The sequence below is a fragment of the Schistocerca gregaria genome, chromosome 3 (genome assembly GCF_023897955.1).
Source record: "Schistocerca gregaria isolate iqSchGreg1 chromosome 3, iqSchGreg1.2, whole genome shotgun sequence".
Classification (NCBI taxonomy): domain Eukaryota; kingdom Metazoa; phylum Arthropoda; class Insecta; order Orthoptera; family Acrididae; genus Schistocerca; species Schistocerca gregaria.
Genome location: NC_064922.1, coordinates 305869845 through 305885214, shown reverse-complemented (window position 1 = coordinate 305885214; position 15370 = coordinate 305869845). Strand labels below are relative to the sequence as shown.

At 39.0% G+C, this 15370-nt stretch overlaps 1 protein-coding gene across 2 annotated transcripts in view; it reads right to left on the bottom strand.

The window, feature by feature from the left end:
* The window catches only part of LOC126354204 (intermembrane lipid transfer protein VPS13B), a 192381-nt gene that overhangs the window by 104970 nt on the left and 72041 nt on the right, over positions 1-15370 (bottom strand). For both annotated transcript variants that reach the window (XM_050003660.1, XM_050003661.1), the window contains exons 11-12: positions 3467-3584; positions 2802-2944 (exon numbers count right to left, since the gene is read on the bottom strand). In XM_050003660.1, coding sequence (XP_049859617.1) covers positions 2802-2944; positions 3467-3584 — 261 coding nt within the window. The remainder of the gene's footprint in view (positions 1-2801; positions 2945-3466; positions 3585-15370) is intronic.

Sequence of the window (15370 nt, the reverse complement as noted above, 5' to 3'; positions counted from 1 at the left end):
CCTGCAGCTACAGTAGCATTTTCAGGCATAAAAAATATAAGATGAATCATGGTGTTCTTTCTCTTTTCATGGGTAGTAGTGCATATTTTCTGATTGCGTCATAAGTTGTTCTCTCAGAACCCCAAACCCTATCATATGAAGACATTGTTCAAGCACTAGATGATTACTTCAAAGTTGGATTTGTTTCAAATTTTTTTGTATGTGTCAAGGGCAGATTGCTGAACTCAAGGGCATGACTAGGAACTGTAAATAACTGCTCTTGCAGAGCCTCATTTCAAGATGAAATGCTTTGTGATGCCATTATTCAAAACCTTGCTGATAACAGAATACAGGTAGAGAGTCTAAAGCATCACCACCCTTGTCTTAATAATGCTCTTAATGTTACTGAAGCTCGGGAAGTTTAAGGCTTCACTTAATTTGACTTTAAAATTCCTGTTATTGCAATGCTGACTGTATACACCTCACAGTGGACCCAGTTTTACATGGCTCGGGAATGCTGCTGCCACAAAGACCAGCATAAACACAGTGCGATGCACACAGCCACTTCCTCGGCTAGTTCAAACCTTCTGTAGTCTTGTGTGAAATATTATGCAATCCATGACACAAACACTGCCTTCTCCACCATGTGGAATGTTACAACTGCCATAAATGCCACTCACAGCAAGGGTGCATGCAAAAGAAATGCAAACAGACAGTCTCTGCAAGTTGACTAAAGCACGCAATCTTGGAAATGAGTAATGCAGTATGAATTGCATCTTCGTTAACCACATTCACAGAATTCATGAGAGACACCACTTTTGAACCTCCCATTAGTGTACCACTAGGCGAGCACACTTTTCCAGTACTTGCTGTTCTCCAAGAGTGGTGCCTTTCACACGCAACGCCAGAGGATGTTAAATCAACATGACCTCACTACTGTGGCTGGCCAGTGCCTCCTTTTAAGCAGCCACATTCAGAGCTTCATGCCAGATTCAGTGCATCTATAGACTTATGTATGGAAAACTACAGAGAGGACATTACATCAATGTCCAAACATTACTGATATTCAGGGAATATTGAAGTGAATTGGAATTAGAGACTGCTTTTACAATCAAGAACTTTAATCTCTTTGTACACAACTCAGCATCACAGAAGAACCAACAGCACTTCAAAGTTATGTACACGTCAATTATTAACTCTATATAGTGTAAATAAACTTACTAATGTGTTATCTTTTTGTAGGTGTTTGATGTCTTTATTAGCCACTTCTACTACCGAAATATCAACCTTAATACCTAAAAGGTAAGCATACTCTCATTAGTATATGCTACAAACATACTTTTTATTATTAGTATGAATACAGATGCCACTTTTCCGATTCAACAATCTGAAATGACATCCCAATTATTACATCCAACGTATCCAGTAAGTTAGGAAACAAAGCTTGAAAATATTCACAGAAATATTTTTGTTCATACACCAACCATGTAAGGGCTAAAGATAACAATCTGAAAAACCAAAGCAAAAATGAAAATAATTTATTTAAGTTGATGAAATCCTGATATTTATTAATAAAATGATCAGAAAAAATGTCATTGTTTAATATAAACAGAAAATAAACTTTAAAAACATTTATTCAACTTTGATTCCATCTACAATGCTTTGTTTGCTTACAAAACTTCACACCTGATAATGTTAATGGATTTAGTGTGCTGTTTTCATGCCTTCTATTTTTTAAAGCTGATGGTCATAACTGAAGTTTAACAAACATTCCAAAATAACTTCAAATTAGCCAATACAGCTAATTCTTTAACATCCTAGGACTGAATTAAGATGGTCCTTGTATCACCAGTTGGACACAATATTCTGCAGAAATGCCAACTGGAATTTGTAACTCCACGACTGTACATTGCGCTATCCCCAAGGATTTGAGAAGGCCCCTATTTCTGGAGAGGAGATCTTTTGGCTCAAAATTTCACACTTTTTCCATCTCATCTACAGCATAAAATGATAACAGTATCATCTCTTTCTGAATGATGCATTTGATTACATACATGACACACATATACACAAAGTTATGGTATAGAAACACTGTGTTCTTCAAAGTAAGTGACTGTAACACTGGACATGGTCTCACCTGGCCATCACAGATCTTGTTTGGCCACAGACAAATGGTAAACTATTGTTGTGACTAAAGTATGCAACAGAAGGATGAAGTGTCCTTGTGGAAATTTGGGCTGGTATACTGCAACCATGTTGATTTTGAGTTGGGAACAGGTGCAGAAACAACAGGCTCTTGTGTTGGAATTGTTTCTTTCTGCAGCTCAAGAAGGGATGCATGAGGAAGGGGTAAAGAATATTACTGAAGACTCTATTTTGACAATATCACCACATGTGCCTCGATTGTAGAATAACACCAAAACCATTGTCACACAAAAAAAAATGCACAATTCTCCGTCATCAGCCACACAAAACCAAACAAACCTAAGTTACATGGTAATCGCAAAAAGCCACAAAATTTCCTGTTGCATTCAGTAATGCTAGATCTGCGGCTTAGTATAATCACAATCACTCATTTCTACAAATGTGTGTGAATACTGTAACGAATGATATATCTGGCAACAGATTTCAAAAGGGGACAAGTGACTCTTCCCACCACCACCACCACCACGCCTTCCCCTCCTCTTCCCACCCACTTTTCAGATTTCTATGCTGTTAACCTATCTTGACCATTTTTTCCCCTTATTCAATGAAAAATCTCATAGTACTATTGAAGTGTGATAATTTATGTGAATGTGACTGCAGTCACAAAAAACTCTTACCTGGTTTCGGTACCGAGTATGGACAGTAATCATAAAGCAAAGCAGCACCCTGAACCGCTTGTAGACGATGAAAGAGTCCAGAAGATAACCGCAGTAACATAGGCCCCACAACAACACGACAAAGGGCTCGTTCTGGAAGATTACTGGTGAGCAGAACATATAATAAATTAAACTTCATAATATCAAATTTTTCCTTTTTCCAAAATCGTAGTAATAATGTGCAAAATAAAAATACTATATTTATTTATTTATTTATTTATTTATTTTAATGGAACAGTGTAAGCTCACCTAAACTTAAAAAAAAAATGAGACTCTAGTTTAGGTTTTCATTTACATTCTTAACACAAAGAAACCATTAAAATATTAGACAAAAGCCATGAGCAATACAATGAAACAACAAGTAGGAGAGGCCAATGGAAGTATTACTTTTTGGGGTGCAAGGGAAAAAACTTAGATATGAAACATATTTTATAGTGGTCTTTACTACTGTGGATACATCAGCAAGTCACATGTATGTCTTAGCACAGTCAAATAAACAAACTTACAATATTTTAAGACAGAGAAAAAATGTGTTTAATCACATATGTAAAAACATTACTGGCATATATTACTCAATAAGAACCAATATATTTTCAAATATAATTAGTATAATTAATAGGAAGTACCTGTATTCCAAATCGCTGCCTAGTTCTGAGAGATGCTCTGAACTGAAGTCATCAGGAAGTTCTAACATGTACAGGTAATCAAATGCCAAGGCAGGAGTCTTCTCCAAAAGTAAAGCTTCTGTAAAATGTAAAATTAACATCAATCACATTATAAACTGATTAACATATTCTGAACATTAAAAACAGAAGTATTTAACTTTCAACAATAGTCGAGGATAATGCACCTCAGGTGGATTAAAGCTATGACAAACAGAAGCACAGAACGACTGTTACAGGGCAGTTATGGTAGAGTGCACACAAAATAATACCTTAGCCCATAGCTGCACAGAGGGTCTGTTAGGGGAGTGGACAATGGCAGTGACAACCAGTAATTTGACAAGTTAACCATTTATTATTAAAAGCGCAATAGGACATAGGATTAAGCTGAAATTGTATGAGAAGCAAAATTTATTTTGGGCTGGTCTGTACACCTTTTTTTCCTTTCAGAGAGATATCATCAGTATCGAGTTGTGAATAATGCATACATTTCCCTTGTTGCCATGCTAAAGTTAGCTTTTTTTTGCCAACCACAGCATAGTTTACACAACTTCACCTCACTAGCATGCTAATGCAATTGCAACTGTAATAGAATCCTTGAACAGTACATTATAATACAACTGAAGACAAGTCCAGTGAATGGCATATGAAAAGCTCTGACTCTCAAAAAATATGTGAAATTTCTTCACTTATACTGTTGTAAACCTACAATAACTCGCATTTCACCAGTCATCAAGGGCCCTTAAAAAATTGTAATCCCATTGAAAAAATCTGTAGTTACTCAAAAACTGCATTACATAATGAAGTTCTGCATGCTAACCACAGACAAAATACTCTCCTCTTTGTGTGCTGTCATTTGCCAAAAACTCATTTCAGTATTTCAAACTGTTTACGTGATAGAAAGGATATTATGAACAGTTCAGTTTCACTATATAATTTGCAAATGCAAAGGAAAGTGAGTTCAGTACATAACAATCTATTTCCTCAAGATGGGTGACAGATGTAGATCTCCTTCCAAAAAAATCATTATGTTAGCTACATTTTGTATGCAGCAATGTATGACCTAACATGAATCATAAATAAAATTATAGTGAGTTAAATGTTTCACTGCAAACATTCAAATTTTGTCTTGTTAACAACTTAATTTTAAAAGATCACAGTAATTACAATCACAAATGAAACAATAGGCAGTTCACCATAAAACTGATAAATTGGGCTACAAGACATAATGTTTTATGGTACAACATATATTTTTAATGTGTTTGCGTGAATCTGTAATGATTTCAGACTGAGTAACCCTATGGTACTCCCGGATGTGCCATGAAGCTTGTAACAGTTACAAAATATTCTGTCATTGCTAGTATTTCCATTCTGTAATTATTTTGGTGATGATTTACTATCCATTTATTCCCCTTCAACTGTGTTACAAATAACTATGATTGGTGATTTATTTTCCATTTTCTATCCATATTTGGCCAAGTCTATCACAAGTTATTTTACAGAGCCTTAGTTATTCATTTGTAATACAATGTCATGTTCACAAATACAAAGCATAAAACTTTTATTGCAAGTGTTTTATGATGCAAACAATGCTAGTGCACAGGTGCTCCATTAACTAAAAGCAATTAGTGAGATATAAGTATTTCAAAGGTAATGCAAACTCAGACCACCAAGATTTAAAATAAAATTCTAAGTAGATGATAAGATTTGAATATAATTGTCAATAACAATGCAACCCTTGTATGATATGTAGTGAAGGGATTGCCATTGTGAGCTGCTAAAAATTGTTTGACAATTATTGAGTTACCGGAGGTGGCTCCAAATTGACATACTTACCAAACAAATCTTTGAAATTTCATGCAAGTAGTGTCAATTTTCTTTGCGGGTCTTTCAATTCAATACTGTGAAAAATGTCTGTGTAACTAAATAAATATAGTAACATAAAATAGTTTAATTTACTTACTCTTTCAGTGAGACCATGCTACTCCAAGAAAACCATAATGAAATTATCCAAATAATTGCAAAAACTTCACTATACTTCACAGTTGGAATAAAGTAATCTAAAATGTATACTTGCACTGATATTCTCACATGTACACACATTCGGCAGTGAGGAACAATAATAAAGTAGATTCATCAAACTTCATAACATGTTTCCCTTGGTCGAAAGTATATGTTTTTAGCAACTTGCATGACTGAATCCTGTTGTTTGCACTCACTTGGTTTGCATGAAGTTTGATATTAACAACTCCACAATTGTTGTTTCATTTATGTATTACCTATTCCATAGCTAACAGTGACACAGTGTTTTCTCGATCTGTAACTTCAGCTTCCTCTCACTGGTGGCATAACTACTACATCAGATAGACCTAGCCATTAGTACATGCCACTGATCAGAGAAGTTTTCTTACCATTTAGGTGGTTAGACAGCTTGCTGGACTCAAATCTATACACTCATCTGCTGCTTGATTTCTGGTTGTATTTGGATTTCTGACTGGATTTAATATGATGATAACCTTTTGCTTCATTCTCATTAGTTTTCTCAGTATTGCAAGCAGACAGACAGTTGTGCTGTTGACAACTCTGATTGTCAAGCTTGCTTGTAAGTAGCACATTCGTGTTGCAATTCTTTGGCATTAATAAAGCCTGTGTACAGATCAACACCAAAGCTGAGATGGGAACTTTCCATTTTACGGAACAGTTGGACAGCATTGATCCTATCATTAATGAGATGTTGGAAGTGCAATGACAAATACAGGAGAAACTAGCAGAACAGCAAATTCAGTTACAATTGGTGACACTGCAGCAGCAGTAATTGGCATTACTTCAACTGCAATGTTAGCAATCACAGGGCAAGCATTTAAAATCAAGCTCAGCATTGCACATGCATTCCTGTCTTTCAGTGAGGAAAATAAAAATATTGAGAAATCTATCATAGTTGTTTACGACTAATTTCACATATCAACACAGATGATGTGCACTTCTCTAGTCCACTGACACTAATTATTTGGGCTTCTTCATAATTGATATCCACTAGCAGACCCCAGTAGTCTATCAAATTCTGTAATTTGTAATATGCTGTCTAGTAATTTTACAAAACAGACTCGTATAGCAAGCACTCATTTACAGTTTTTACAATGCAGAAAGTGAGATAATCTTTCGGTGTTTGGCAGCAGATCTTGAAGGTCAAAGTGGCTGTTGTTGATTTCACTGTGAAAGAGCAAATTGCAAATGATCCTAAAGCAGAACTGTTAAAAAGTGATGTTATAGTTGGTTTTGCCCCTGAACAGAAGATTTGTATGCAAGCTCTGAAACACCCTCATCTGTCATTAGACGATGTGTTACCTACAGCTCAAGCTTATGATATTTTTTGTCCAGCTCACAAGTCATTTAATGAGGAAATTAAAGTGCAAAAGAATGTGATGTATTGCAGTAGCACAAAAAGAATAGTGCTATTGATTTCTGTTGCACATCATCATTGTATAATTTTTCTACTTACTATGAGATAACATGTGAAAATCATTCATGCCACCAATCTTCAGTGAAAACATTACCATTTTTCATTACTGCTACCCTCTTCCTATCCTCAATGCTGAGAGCATTCTCAACTTTTATCACTGAAAAATCAAATCTATACAGGCATGCCTGGATTGCTTCCACAAACATATGAGAGAGAAATGCTCCCATAAGTGAAATCGCCTCACAGTTATTTGTCATGATTAGCTATTGGATTCACCAGTTGCTCCGCCACATTGTCTACTGGGTTGGACAAAAATATGTAAAAACTAAAAACATAATACCTCACCAAGTTTAAAACCTTTGCCATTCAGAATAGCTTCCAGTCATCTTGAAATGGACAAATACAGGTCCTGTATGGTTTTCAAGGGAATCTCATACCATTCTTTCTACAAAATAGTGGCAATATCAGGAAACGATGAAAGAAGTGGATAGCGATCACGCACCCTTCTATCCAAAGTAGACCACAGAGGCTCAGTAATTTTGAGATCTGGTGATTGTGGTAGCCAGAAGAGATGCAACAATTCCTCTTCATGCTCACAAAACCAGTCCTGGACCATGCGAGCTGTGTGAACAGGGGCCCTGTTATTTTGGAACACAGCAAAATCATTTAGTCCAAAGACTGTACCATGGCATGCACCTGGCCAGCCAAAATGGACACATAATCCTTGATAGTAACACGACCTGGCAGAGTAACCATAGGACCCATGGAATACCACAGATCTCCCTCCCCCCTTTTTTTTTGCTCTTGAGACAGAAACTCAGCAAAAAGTTGGAAACATTGTGAAACAAGACCCACCCAACCAAACTACTTTCTTGCACTACTCCACAGCCCAGGTATTATGGCTTCAGCACTACATTTTCCTATTATGGGCATTTCCATCACTGATGAGTAGTTTTGGAATTCCAGCTTGCCCTGCAACTCTGTGCTTGCAGAGTTCGCTTCATGTTGTTTCAGTCCCAAAAGGGTTGGAGAGTGTAACATTCAGTTCTGCAGTGACTTTTGCAACTGTCGTCCCCTATTTTTCATCACAGTCCTCTTCAATAACAGTCAGTTATGATCACTCAAATGCACCCTTTTGTCTGCATTGTGACTCAGCGGATGATGTTTTTTCACTTTCCTTGTATATGGTACAAATCTTCACTATGGTGCCTCTTGAAACACCAAACACTTTGGCCTCCTGGTTTTGGAGTCATCCAGCATACGAGCACCAACAATTTGTCCATGTTTGGCTTCACTTAGATCCATCATAATGGACTCACAACTACACAGAACACTGTTCTCACCACGTCCAATACTTGTAGCATACTAAGGACACTGACAGGTATTGTTCGTGGCCAAACACAACAGTGCAACTCATACCTTGGCTAGTATCTTTATTTACGTTCACACATGCACTTATCACATTGTTTCCATATTTTTGTCCAACCCCTGTGCATCTTGTAAACAACATTATGCCCACTCTCAGCCCAGAAACGACCATGCCACAAAAGCTGTTGCTCACATACAATAAACATGGTACTTCTTTGTGATTTCAAATTGAAACAGGCACATCAGTCTGTGAGCTAACATGACAAATATGTTTGGGCTCAGATGCAGTTCCTATTCGTCAAAACATCTTGGCTCAAACTCGTTTAGGGGTTGAACCGCATGTGTTGCATTACATGCCCTAAATTAGACACTTGTGACCCTTTGGTTAAATTGTCTGTCAGATGGCAAGCTTGCAAAATACTAAGTTAATATTACATATAATAACAGTAATAATAATATTATCTGGATCTAAATTAATGACCCATAAATGATATAGACCACACAGTTGCAATTTTGTTAGAATAATGTTTATTCAGAAAGCAAACTAATAGCGAAAGTGGTCGTATTTAGAATTACTATTGCACTCAAGTGCATATCCATTTGATATAGTTCCTTCATTCACAATCTCAGTGAATTGCAAGTCCAATACTTCACCTAGTTAACCACGTGAAAAGTTAAGAGTTCACACCAGGTGCGCAGCTGCTCATCGCTCTGAGACTACGCCCTGCAACACCACACAATGCGAAATTTTCTTTCACTTCCTAGCTACCTAAAGACTGACTGTCCACTTTTGCTTCTCCACCAGCACTGTACCCTTTGGTGTCTCCAGCTGAACTGTCCGTTTTCACGTCTCCATACGAACTGCCCCTTTGGTGACTCGAGCAGAACTGCCCTCTGCCCATCTCCAACTATGCTTCCTGTGCGCTGAACATTTTCACTCAACTGACTAGCACAGTTCCCTTTCCTGAAGCCGTCCATCTGATTGGCTACAGCTTATTCTACATTACTTTACATTTTAAGATATTTAAATAATCAAATCTTGACCACTTTCACACTTTAAATAAAGTAACAATAATATCACTAACATAATAAATGTTAAATTCTTTTACATAAAACCAAAACAATTTTCTTCTTAGCTTTGAATGTCACTGCCAGTAGCCTTGTACCAATGTGCATTCTGATAAATAAATAAAGAACAAAAGAAAGTATTATGCACTAAAATTTACAACAAATATTCTATTACCAAAAGATTCAATAAGGTGTCATGCTGTCATCGTTCAATGTCTTTGGTGTGAAGGAAATGATGATCTGATACTTAACTGAAAATACTGTTAATTTTAATTTACTGTATCTTTTAAACAAATAAAGTTACAGAGTTGATATTTACAATGTTTGTCATTTTAATGATGCGATCCTATATGAAATGTTGATTGTTAAGATCGACCAAAGCATTCAGATTTTAGCATTCAGGTCTCTATTACAAAACTTGTAATTTCACTTTAACAATAAATCCTATACTATTATAGATGTGATCAATATTCAAGTTTTATTGCGATCACCATGAAAATTTATGGAGAATGGCAGATTAAAATTACTCTGGCTTGATTCCCTGCACTACTACAGAATTAAATAGTTTTCATGAATGTTTCCCTTAATGGCCGATCTTAGGTCTGCCATATTATAACTGCTACGTCTCCTTGGCCATAAAAGCCTTCTACTGGGTTTCCCTATGACGTATGTTCTCATCTGTCAAACTCACACACTCCAGTGCTTAGGCTCAAATAGCTCTGAACACTATGCAACTTAACTTCTGAGGTCATCAGTTGCCTAGAACTTAGAACTAATTACACCTAACTAACCTAAGGACATAACACACAGCCATGCCCGAGGTAGGATTCGAACCTGCGACCGTAGCAGTCGCTCGGTTCCAGACTGTACTGCCTAGAACCGCATGGCCACTCCGGCCTGCTCAGTGCTTAGGCCCCAATAGACAATAGACACCTATGAGTTTCCCCATCTCGTGGTGAATCTACGCCCTTTGTGGCACACGGTTCTGGACAACACGGTTCATTCCACAATTCCTGTAGGCTAACTCTTTTGGCCATATATTTAAATAAGAGCACAATGTTCCTTAACTCACAAGTCTTGTTCAATAATGAGAAGACACACAGTTATATGTAGTCCACTCTACTGAAACATACACACAAAAATCTACTGAATCACAGTACATAAGATTTTTTGTTGCTAGAGCAAGTCACTGTGACCTTGACAGTGCATACAGAAGTGTTAGCAGAATGCTGCACTCTTTGTCATCAAATTCCAATGGTGAACAACATTTTTGAGCTAAACTCACTGATTTTCATCCTTTGTCTTTCACATTCACAATTTAATTAACTTGAATATCAGATGCTATTTGACTTCATTATATGAACAACTTATGCAAGGAGTATACGTCCTTGTTTGAACAAACTCTCAGATATGCAGTTAAATATACCTCCATTTAGATGAAGCACCACATGAAATCATCAATTTTTTTTTTTCAACTTTTATAAGTACACTGTTCTTTCCTTTGGTATAGCCCACGACTTCATAGCTCATGTCCTCCACGAGCAGATGATGAGTGCACATCTGTGAGCAGTGAATACTGTACCCCCTCCACCACCACCATCACAGGAAAGAGGCTGGGGAGCCATGTGAAGACTTGCACAAATGAGTAAACCAATTCTGAGGGAAATGCCTGGAGAAATTTAGACTATCTTTATATTCTCTGTCGCATTGCAAAGCAATTATTTCAAGCAGCAGATCATCATTTAGCTGCACTACCAATCCTGAGTTATTTTCCAATTTGATTGGTGCACGGTCAGTAAATACGAAAAATAATAAATTCTATGACAAACCTAATTTTCTACACTTTCCTCAACACTGCTAAGAATGTCACATCTAGAAATGTGACATGCTTCCACCTTCGTATTCTGTGATCTGGTAAGACTTTTAGTGCCTTTGTGAATTGGAACTACTGAAAATATTCAGTGTCTTATGATTTAATTAACATTTTTCACACCCATATTTCTGTGTAACAATATTATGAGAAGTATAGTTCACACACACACACACACACACACACACACACACACACACACACACAACCACAGTCTCCAGCAGCCGAAGCCATACAGTCTGGCTTCAGCTGCTAGAGACTTTGGTGATGTGGTCATGTGTAGCCAATGTCACTAATGTGTTGCAGCAAGACACTGGCACTGTCATCTCCCACAAAAACAATGACAGCATTTACCAACAAACTCTCTTTGTCTTTGAAATGCTCACAATGGCGAAATACTCAACCCACAACCTGAACTTACTACAATGAAAAATTTCAAGAATCAAGTTGCTAATTGCATAATTTGTTTACTGGCTAGAGACAGACAATTTAGGGTATGCCGTCTGTGACCATATGGCTTGTGTCCACATTGAAGCAGCTCCTTATAGTTTTTCTCCTAAGCCTCACTAACTACAAGATTGCAACCGTATTAAGTTTGTCAACCCCCTCCTCAGTGCAACATGGCTTATCAATACTGAGTCTTTGTTGAAGTTTCTATATATAATACACACTTAGTATGTCGTACACATGGCATCCACCTCAGTCACATCTACAATTACAGCAGTGGCAAAAATTTTCACTATTAAGGGCACACACAAAATTGTAATATCAGGCAATGATACTTAAGTTTATCTTCTCCATATCTGCAGACTCATGCTACTACAGCAAGATAACCCCATACACTACCTGAGTGTTTACTCCTGCTTCTGGAGTGGAGGATGAATGGTTGGAACAGACCTTTAAAGTCCAAATGAAGACAGCCTGAGTGTCATATCCAAAGATGATACCTCAAACACTTATTAAAGTCCAAAAGATCAGCCCCAGCCACAGCCACAGCCACATCCCATAACTGCTCCATAGCTGATGTAGCTGGTGGCTTCAGACGAAGCTAGACCTACTCCAGCCATCACTACATCTGCCATACTCATAAGAGCGTTCCCACATCCAAACAAGCTCTTTGGTCAGGACCCACACACATGGAGACACAAAAGGGCACAATATGGCATCATAGCCAACAAAATGGATGAAAGTGGGCACACAAACTGCCATAGCAACCAGCTGTAGCTACAATGGTCTGATGATCGAATATTTCCTACATTCCACCAGCTGCACAGGTCCACAAACAATGCACCTGCCTCCTCCAGCGTGAGCAGCAGCAACAGCAGATAATATGTCTACTCACACTACAGGGTAACACGGCCCTTCATGGAGAACAAACCACTGTCTACAGCCACAGAGAATATCACTTCAGCTCCAAATTTCTCAGTGCCCAAGTGCCTGAGTCAGCAGTCCTGGAGCCCCAGGCAGGGATACCAACTATGACCACATGCCTTTAGGGTTCCCAGGGTGCAATCAGCCCTGTGGGTGGGTTAAAAGGGGGAGAAACCTAACATCTCTAGTATATGAACAAATGACATCCGTCTCATGCCATGATGACAACCTTCTAACAGTGCCTCCACGAAGAGCTTTGCATGTCTATCACTGGTACTGCAACAATTGCATCATGTGGAACTGCCCAGCGACCATGGGCTGAACATAAAGAGCTACCCACTGATGCGCTGGCAGTGATAGAAAAATTATTTTGCAACGCTTGTTGAATCCAATGCTGAAACAAAAATCAAGTTCTTAACACAGTTTTTAAATGTTCTTTAAGAAAAAAAGTAAAAGAATATTGCTCCCATTTAATTGTGATGCACCGGCCAAAGATGAGTGACACAGATATCAGTTATCTCAGTATAACTCACGCAAAACCCAGTTGAAATCACTAAAACTAAGAAAGGTACCAGGGGCCAATGGAATCTCAGCCAAGTTGTACTTGGAAACTGCACCAGTTACAAGAAAAACAAAAAAACTCACAGAGCTCACATCCAACGTCACCAACACTTGTCACTTATAAATTCAGACGTAATGACATGTCTTGAGCAAAACGTCTTTTGCAGAGTAACCAACATGAATTTCAGAACTCATGAATCATACAAAACTCAATTACCTATCCATCCAGATGTAATATACTAAGAATCACACGTCAAGATATGAGTTGAATAACATTCTTTTTATTCTTAAAAAGCTTTTGATGGAGCACAATGAAATTCCTATTATATTCTAACAATTATAGCTTTTGGCCATTAAGATCTGTGTCAACAATAGACAGACACACACACACACACACACACACACACACACACACACACACACACACACACACACACACACACACAACTAGCACACATGACTGCAGTCTCAAGCAACTGAAACCACACTGCGAGCAGCAGCACCAATGCATGATGAGATGGTGTCTGGGTGGCGGTGAGGAGGGGGCTGGGGCAGGGAGGGGGAAGGAAAGTATATTAGGGGTGGCGGACAGTGAAGTGTTGCAGTTTAGACAGAGAGCATGGGAGAGGTGGGGAGGGGTGGGGGGTGGGGGGGGGGGAGAAGTAGTGGAAAAGGAGAGAAATAAGAGAGACTGGGTGTGGTGGTGATGAAATGATGGCTGTGTAGTGCTGGAATGGGAACAGGGAGGGGGCTGGATGGGTGAGGACAGTAACTTATGAAGTTTGAGGCCAGGAGGGTTACGGGAATATAGGATGTATTGCAGGGAAAGTTCCCACCTGCGCAGTTAAGAAACGCTCGTGTTGGTGAGAAGGATTCATGTGGCACAGGCTGTGAAGCAGTAATGACCATAATTATCCACCCAGCCTTGTACAAAAACAAATCTCTCGTGCCTTATCTTTCCAGTCTCCCACCACCTCCCAAAGTCCCACTGTCCGGCCACAGATGAGAAGTCCCCTTGTAACTTAGTACCCCCCAGGACTGGAGCCACTGAATTACATTCTCTGCCAGGTGCCAGGACGTCAATTACCTCTTGTCATGCCCTGAAATGAGAAATGTACTGCCCACTATCCTTCCCAACACAGTGATATTCCGCCGTCCACCGAACCTACACACTACACTTGTCCATCCTTACCCAACCCCTAATCCCAATTCCTTACCTCATGGCTCATACCCCTGTAATAGACCTAGCTGCAAGACCTGTCTGATACATCCTCCTACCACCACCTACTCCAGTCCAGTCACTAACATCACCTATCCCATCAAAGGCAGGGCTACCTGTGAAACCAGTCATGTGATTTACAAGCTAAGCAGCAACCACTGTGCTGCATTCTATTTAGGCATGATAAGCAACAAGCTGGCTATCCGCATGAATGGCCACCAACAAGTGGACTATCCTGTTGCTGAACACGCTGCCAAACATGATATCCTTCATTTCAATGACTGCTTCACAGCCTGTGCCATACGGATCCTTCCCACCACCACCAGTTTTTCTGAATTGTGCAGGTGGGAACTTTCCCTGCAATACATCCTACATTCCCGTAACCCTCCTGGAATCAATCTTCATTAGTCACTGTCCTCACCCACCCAGCCCCCTCCGTATTCCCATTCCAGCACTACACAGCCATCATTTCACCATCACACCCAGTATTTCTGTTTCTTTTTATTTCTCTCCTTTTCTGCTACTTACTCCCCCCCCCCTCCGCACCCCCCACCACTCCCCTGCCCTCCATCTAAATTGCAGCACTTCACTGTCCGCCACCCCCACCATATTATCCCTCCCCCCACCCGCTCCAGCTTCCTCCTTACCCTCACCCAGTCGCCACTCCCATCATGCACTGGTGCTACTGCTCGCAGTGTGGTTTCAGTTGCCTGAGACTGCACTCGTGTGTACAAGTTGCATTTGAGTGTGTGTGTGTGTGTGTGTGTGTGTGTGTGTGTGTGTGTGTGTGTGTGTGAACTTTCCTTCTCTAATATTGTTACATTCCTTCCTAGATTTTCCATTTTTGATTCTACTAGAAAAATATATTCTTATGTGACAAGTGTCTAAATCAGGGCTTTACTGACAGAAATAATGCAGTGTGTTATCAACAAACATGAGGTTCCTTAATGT